Below are 7,665 nucleotides of genomic sequence, written 5' to 3' on the forward strand. Positions count from 1 at the left end.
GTGAGAGTGTGTGAGAGAGTGTGTGTGTGAGTGAGGAGAGTGTGTGTGAGTGTGAGAGTGTGTGAGTGTGTGTGAGAGAGTGTGTGTGTGAGTGTGTGTGTGAGACAGTGTGTGAGAGTGTGTGTGTGAGACAGTGTGTGAGAGTGTGTGTGTGAGACTGTGTGAGAGTGTGTGTGTGAGACAGTGTGTGAGAGTGTGTGTGTGAGAGAGTGTGTGCTGTCTGTGTTTTATTACACATTTAAACAGTAAATCAGTATGACACAATATTCAGAATTCAGTCGGTCTCATGTTTTTTTGTTCTCACATTTCTGTCCCGTTAATGATGTCAGACACAAGCTGATGATGTCATGATGATGTCATGAGTCATATAGATATTTGATGAATTGTGCAGTCCTAGAATGTATTTGTCATCATTGTCACTTTTAATTTATGCATTTGATTTGATTTTATGCTTTTTCATTAGACACATTTGAGTTTTAAGTTTTGGACAAATGCACCCCTGGATCCTGCGGGACAAGGTAAATATGTTCCTGTCAGTTTTACTCACATCATAACCCTTTTTATCTTTAAACTTTCTTTAGTTTATTATATGTTTTTCTTCTGTTTAGTATAAAAAAAACATCAATTTTGGATTTACATATTTAATTTTGGCTAAGATCACATGACCACAGGAACTGTCCCTGTCCAGAGAAGAAAACACAAAACCAGACCTAACCTCCGACTAACCCCTGACTAACCTCCGATCTAACCTCCGACTAACCAACGTCTAACCTCCGACTAACCTCCATCTAACCTCCGACTAACCTCCGACTAACCCCTGACTAACCTCCGACTAACCCCTGACTAACCTCCGACTAACCCCTGACTAACCTCCGACTAACCTCCGACTAACCTCCGACTAACCTCCGACTAACCTCCGACTAACCTCCGACTAACCTCCGACTAACCTCCATCTAACCTCCGACTAACCTCTGACTAACCCCTGACTAACCTCCAACTAACCTCCGATCTAACCTCCAGACTAACCTCCATCTAACCTCCGACTAACCTCCGACTAACCTCCATGCTAACCTCCAGACTAACCTCTGACTAACTCACACCTGACTAACCTCCAACTAACCTCCGTCTAACCTCCAGACTAACCTCCATCTAACCTCCGACTAACCTCTGACTAACCTCTGACTAACCTCCGACTAACCTCCATCTAACCTCCGACTAACCTCTGACTAACCCCTGACTAACCTCCAACTAACCTCCGTCTAACCCCAGACTAACCTCCATCTAACCTCCGACTAACCTCTGACTAACCTCCGACTAACCTCCATCTAACCTCCGACTAACCTCCGACTAACCCCTGACTAACCTCCAACTAACCTCCGTCTAACCCCAGACTAACCTCCATCTAACCTCCGACTAACCTCTGACTAACCCCTGACTAACCTCCAACTAACCTCCGTCTAACCCCTGACTATCCTCCGACTAACCTCCGTCTAACCCCAGACTAACCTCCGACTAACCCCCGACTAACCTCCGTCTAACCCCTGACTAACCTCCGTCTAACCTCCGACTAACCCCTGACTATCCTCCGTCTAACCCCTGACTAACCTCCATCTAACCTCCGACTAACCCCTCGCACACTGAAAACAGAGTTTTTATAATTAGTAACAATGACACACATATATCTATTTTAGTGTTGTGTTGTAATTTCATCTGGATGTAAAGCAACATTATTATATTCTATAAACTTGTGGACAGTTGAACTGTTGCTCTGTAATGACAGCGGATGACGTGAGGGAACACTGATCGTAGAAGAAGACAGTTTATGATGTCAGCTCTAAGCGCCCTTGTGGCAACACTGAGAATGCAACATGTACTTGTGTTCAATTACCAGAACTGAAAATGATTTACTCAGTATCAAATGAGGATGCTGATGGTGTTTGTCTCTTGTGTCAGGCTGTGAAGAATGAAGAAGCCGACCAGGAGATCAAACAGGATGGAATTAAACCGGAGGAGAAAGCCCACAAGGCCGCCACCAAGATCCAGGCCAGCTTCCGTGGGCACATCACCCGGAGAAAAATGAAAGATGGCGAGGCAAACGGCGCCGTTCCAGAAGAATCCGCCGAGACCACGGAAGGAGAGGAGGAGAAGGAGCGAATCTCTCCATCTGAGGAGAAGCCGGCGGAGGTTTCCACGGAAATGGCGGAAGAGAACAAACATGTCAAGAGTCCCAACTCACCTGCTGCCGAAGCCCCTCCCACTGCTGACCACGGCCCCTCAGGCACGCCCCCTAAAGAGGAAGTGCAGGTGCAGCCGCAGGAAGTGGAAAAGCCTAAAGAAGCCGAGAAACCCGCAGAAGAACCCGCCGTAAACGCGCAGAATGAGGAAGAGGAGGAAGCCAATCGAGCTGACGTGCCTGACGACGCTGAGAGCCACGAAACAGACAAAAGAGGTGCGTCACAAACCCACTGTATAATATAATATACAGTATTTTATATTTTAAAATATACGTATTCAATTCAGTATTGTGGGACTTTATTTACTGATTCGTCAAGTGAACACGAAGGTGGCGACAAATGTGTGTTACATGAAACGAGCGATTCAGTTGCCTCCGCATCTGAGACTGTCAATCCGCGCATCTTATTACGTGACTTGTTGAATGTGTTACCATGGAGACGTAGTGCATTTGGAGGCTTCACGCTATTCTCCGCGGCATCCACGCACAACTCGCCACATGCCCCACCGAGAGAGAGAACCACATTATGGTGACCACAAGGAGGTTACCTCATGTGACTCTACCCTCCCTAGCAACCAGGCCAATTTGGTTACCCCATGTGTCTCTACCCTCCCTAGCAACCGGGCCAATTTGGCTACCTCATGTGACTCTACCCACCCTAGCAACCGGGCCAATTTGGTTACCCCAAGTGACTCTACCCTCCCTAGCAACCGGGCCAATTTGGTTACCCCATGTGACTCTCCCCACCCTAGCAACCGGGCCAATTTGGTTACCCCAAGTGACTCTACCCTCCCTAGCAACCGGGCCAATTTGGTTACCCCATGTGACTCTAACCTCCATAGCAACCGGGCCAATTTGGTTACCCCATGTGACTCTACCCTCCCTAGCAACTGGGCCAATTTGGCTACCTCATGTGACTCTACCCACCCTAGCAACCGGGCCAATTTGGTTACCCCAAGTGACTCTACCCTCCCTAGCAACCGGGCCAATTTGGTTACCCCAAGTGACTCTACCCTCCCTAGCAACCGGGCCAATTTGGTTACCCCATGTGACTCTCCCCACCCTAGCAACCGGGCCAATTTGGTTACCCCAAGTGACTCTACCCTCCCTAGCAACCGGGCCAATTTGGTTACCCCATGTGACTCTACCCTCCCTAGCAACCGGGCCAATTTGGCTACCTCATGTGACTCTACCCACCCTAGCAACCGGGCCAATTTGGTTACCCCATGTGACTCTCCCCACCCTAGCAACCGGGCCAATTTGGTTACCCCAAGTGACTCTACCTTCCCTAGCAACCGGGCCAATTTGGTTACACCATGTGACTCTACCTTCCCTAGCAACCGGGCCAATTTGGTTACCCCATGTGACTCTACCTTCCCTAGCAACCGGGCCAATTTGGTTGCTAAGGAGACCTGACTGGAGTCACTCAGCACACCCTGGATTCAAACTCACGACTCCACTTGTGATAGTGTCAATACTCGCTGAGATACACAGACCCTCATTGTGATTGTGAATGTTGTTGTTTTGTTCGCAGAGGATGTCGACGACTCCAAACCAGCAGATGAGGCCGTTTCAGACGCGGGCAAAGAAGAGAACATTTAAACGAGCGGTCCAGTATGAGAACGTCCTTCACAGGCTGCTCTTCGGTGCTGAAGACGGTCTGTTTTATGTTTGTCTAGTTTTGAGTGGCAGTGATTGACATTTGGAGGGAGTTTTCTGAGACTGTGTGTTTCATCGCAGACATCATCTTCACGATCCGCTTCTCTATAGTTCCACACACGCTCTTTTCCCAGCGCGGCTCTTCCGAGGGAACGCTGCAGTCCGTTCTGTTGCTCACTGCATGAGAACTCTTCCTCCCGCTGACACATACATGTGGCTTGTTTGTTGTGGACATGTAATTGGAGATATCGCTGCACTGATGCTCAGATCATTGAGAATATTTACTGGTGCAATGTCCGGTTTCAATTTAAGGAGTAAAACTGATTCATGTATGTGTTCGAAATAAAGAAATGTGCCAATTATCCTGATCAAAAGAGTTTGTGTGAGTGTTCAGATTGTTGCTTTCAGGGAACCGGGACGAGGTTCGGAGCGCTCCTACAATGTTGGTCATCGTTTGTTTGCAGAACATCATCAAACGGTTTCCATGGATCCGACATTTAATCTCAATGACTCTATGAAGTCTTAATAAGTAAAAAATGCAGTGAGTGTGTGTAGTGTCGGTGTGTGAGTGTAGTGTGAGTGTGTAGTGAGGTGTGGTGTGAGTGTAGTGTCAGTGAGTGTGAGTGTAGTGGTGAGTGTGTAGTGTGTGAGTGTAGTGTCAGTGAGTGTAGTGTGTGAGTGTAGTGTGAGGTGTGTGTGAGTGTAGTGTGTGTGTGTAGTGTGTGAGTGTAGTGTGTGAGTGTAGTGTCAGTGAGTGTGTGAGTGTAGTGTGTGAGTGTGTAGTGTGTGAGTGTAGTGTCAGTGAGTGTAGTGTGTGAGTGTGTAGTGTGAGGTGTAGTGTGTGAGTGTAGTGTGTGTGTGTAGTGTCAGTGAGTGTGTGAGTGTAGTGTGTGAGTGTAGTGTGTGAGTGTAGTGTGTGAGTGTAGTGTGTGAGTGTAGTGTGTGAGTGTAGTGTGTGAGTGTAGTGTCAGTGAGTGTGTGAGTGTAGTGTGTGTGAGTGTAGTGTGTGTGTAGTGTGTGAGTGTAGTGTCAGTGTGTGAGTGTAGTGTGTGTGTGAGTGTGTGTGTAGTGTGTGAGTGTAGTGTCAGTGTGTGTGAGTGTAGTGTGTGAGTGTAGTGTGTGTGTGTAGTGTGTGAGTGTAGTGTCAGTGTGTGTGAGTGTAGTGTGTGTGTGTAGTGTGTGAGTGTAGTGTGTGAGTGTAGTGTCAGTGAGTGTGTGAGTGTGAGTGTGTAGTGTGTGAGTGTAGTGTCAGTGAGTGTGTGAGTGTAGTGTGTGAGTGTGTAGTGTGAGGTGTAGTGTCTGAGTGTAGTGTCTGTGTAGTGTGAGGTGTAGTGTCAGTGTAGTGTGTGTGTGATTGTAGTGTGTGAGTTTAGTGTGTGTGTGTGTGTGTGTGTAGTGTGAGGTGTAGTGTGTGAGGTTAGTCTCAGTGAGTGTAGTGTGTGAGTGTAGTGTCTGTGTAGTGTCAGAGTGTAGTGTCAGTGTAGTGTGTGTGTGATTGTAGTGTGTGTGTGTGTAGTGTGAGGTGTAGTGTGTGAGGTTAGTCTCAGTGAGTGTAGTGTGTGAGTGTAGTGAGTGTGTGTAGTGTCTGTGTGTGAGTGTAGTGTCAGTGAGTGTGAGTGTAGTGTCAGTCAGTGAGTGCGTGTAGTGTCAGTGAGTGTGTGTGTGAGTGTAGTGTCAGTGTGTGTGTGAGTGTAGTGTCAGTGTGCGTAGTGTCAGTGAGTGTGTGTGAGTGTAGTGTCAGTGTGTGTAGTGCCAGTGAGTGTGTGTGTGTAGTGTCAGTGAGTGTAGTGTCAGTGTGTGTAGTGTCAGTGTTTGTGTGTGTGTGTAGTGTGAGTGTGTGTAGTGTCAGTGAGTGTGTGTGAGTGTAGTGTCAGTGTGTGTGTGTGTGAGTGTAGTGTCAGTGTGTGTGAGAGTGTAGTGTCAGTATGTGTGTGTGAGTGTAGTGTCAGTGAGTGTGTGTAGTGTCAGTGTGTGTGTGTGTGTGAGTGTAGTGTCAGTGTGTGTAGTGTCAGTGAGTGTGTGTGAGTGTAGTGTCAGTATGTGTGTGTGAGTGTAGTGTCAGTGAGTGAGTGTAGTGTCAGTGTGTGTAGTGTCAGTGAGTGTGTGTGAGTGTAGTGTCAGTGTGTGTGTAGTGTCAGTGAGTGTGAGTGTAGTGTCAGTGTGTGTGAGAGTGTAGTGTCAGTATGTGTGTGTGAGTGTAGTGTCAGTGAGTGAGTGTAGTGTCAGTGTGTGTAGTGTCAGTGAGTGTGTGTGAGTGTAGTGTCAGTGTGTGTGTAGTGTCAGTGAGTGTGAGTGTAGTGTCAGTGTGTGTGTGTAGTGTCAGTGAGTGTGTGTGAGTGTAGAGGCAGTGTGTGTGTGTAGTGTGAGTGTGTGTAGTGTCAGTGTGTGTGTGTGAGTGTAGTGTCAGTGTGTGTAGTGTCAGTGAGTGTGTGTGAGTGTAGTGTCAGTGTGTGTGTAGTGTCAGTGTGTGTGTGTGTGAGTGTAGTGTCAGTGTGTGTGTGTGGGAGTGTAGAGGCAGTGTGTGTTTGTAGTGTGAGTGTGTGTAGTGTCAGTGAGTGTGTGTGAGTGTAGTGTCAGTGAGTCACTGGTCTGGCTAAACAACCCCCTACCTCCGTGTGGTGCTGGACAGGCAACGTTGTAGGCAGCGCCATGAGGGAGGGCCAATAAAGACTGTTCCCTCCCCTTTCTATCATGGTGCTTTACAGCGACCAAATGGGGGCTCTGGACAGGTGCGAGGGGCTGGTAACCCCTCTACCTTCAACTGATTACCACTAAACCACGAAAATCTAAAATTAAGCTAGTGCCGGAGGCCCTGGGGGGGACAGGCGTCTATGACCTCTCCTGGCCAAACTCCATCAGAAAGAGCCAGGAGACTGAATCCTCACCCTCGGGGCTCCTCCAGAAACAACAAAAAGCCGCTACGGATGGCCACGTGGAATGTTCGAACACTCACCGTGGAGGAGAGGCTGCCACTCCTCTGTCGGGAGCTGGACCGGTACCGCCTGGATCTCTGTGGTGTTCAGGCGGTGTTCTGGCTCTTGCCACTATGAGGGGTGGACTGTCCTCTACACGGGGAAGGCGACTGCCAAACAACAGGGAGTGGCTCTTCTTCTGAACAAGAGAATGAAGGCTGCGTGGGAGCGTGGCGGTGAGGTGTGGGAAGCTGTGAGCCCCAGGTTACTTTGGGTTCGCCTTCCCATCAACCAGAGGCAAGGAGTGGTGGTCGTGGTTATTTATGCCCCCACCGAAGACGAACATCCATGGAGGGATGCGGGAAAGACCGATGAGTCAGATGCCTTCTATGACCTCCTGTCACAGGTGTTGGCTAAAGTGGCCCCTCGGGATAGAATCATCATGTTGGGTGATTTCAATGCCCGAGTTGGTCATGATGCTGGCACCTGGTCAGGAGTGATTGGAAGACATGGGCCTGATCAGCTAAATAACAACGGCAGGAGGCTGCTAGATTTTTGTGCAGCCCATGGGCTTGTAATTACCAACACACTGTTCCAGCATCGGCAGCATCCACACAACATCATGGATGCATGCGGGTCCGAGCAAGAACATCTGCTGGACTACATAGTGACGGAACAGCGGATGCGGGCCCATGTCCTTGACACCAGGACCTACCGTGGAGCTGATCTGCCCACTGACCATTGACTTGTCATCTGTAAGATGCGCCTGCCATTCTTCCACTCCGGTGGTGGGTGTAAACCCAGGACCCCTTTCAAACCCATTTTCAGCATCAGCTTGCAGCTGGGGTTGGCATCGTCCCC

General features: G+C 48.9%; 1 protein-coding gene across 1 annotated transcript; it reads left to right on the forward strand.

Annotated features, from left to right (window-relative positions):
* The first annotated feature begins 292 nt into the window (after nucleotides 1-292).
* Nucleotides 293-4,254, forward strand: LOC127642132 (neuromodulin-like). The gene is made up of 3 exons (XM_052124842.1): nucleotides 293-518; nucleotides 1,954-2,449; nucleotides 3,768-4,254. Exons 1-3 carry the CDS (start codon nucleotides 492-494, stop codon nucleotides 3,833-3,835), a joined length of 591 nt encoding a protein of 196 aa, XP_051980802.1. The 5' UTR covers nucleotides 293-491; the 3' UTR covers nucleotides 3,836-4,254.
* The last annotated feature ends 3,411 nt before the right edge of the window (nucleotides 4,255-7,665 follow it).

This window comes from Xyrauchen texanus, unplaced genomic scaffold, assembly GCF_025860055.1.
Source record: "Xyrauchen texanus isolate HMW12.3.18 unplaced genomic scaffold, RBS_HiC_50CHRs HiC_scaffold_400, whole genome shotgun sequence".
NCBI lineage: Eukaryota > Metazoa > Chordata > Actinopteri > Cypriniformes > Catostomidae > Xyrauchen > Xyrauchen texanus.

Coding starts and splice junctions, on each gene's coding strand:
- LOC127642132 (XM_052124842.1), top strand. CDS start 492: ATGCACCCCTGGATCCTGCGGGACAAG. Junction 519..1,953: donor CCTGGATCCTGCGGGACAAG/GTAAATATGTTC, acceptor CTCTTGTGTCAG/GCTGTGAAGAATGAAGAAGC. Junction 2,450..3,767: donor CCACGAAACAGACAAAAGAG/GTGCGTCACAAA, acceptor TTTTGTTCGCAG/AGGATGTCGACGACTCCAAA.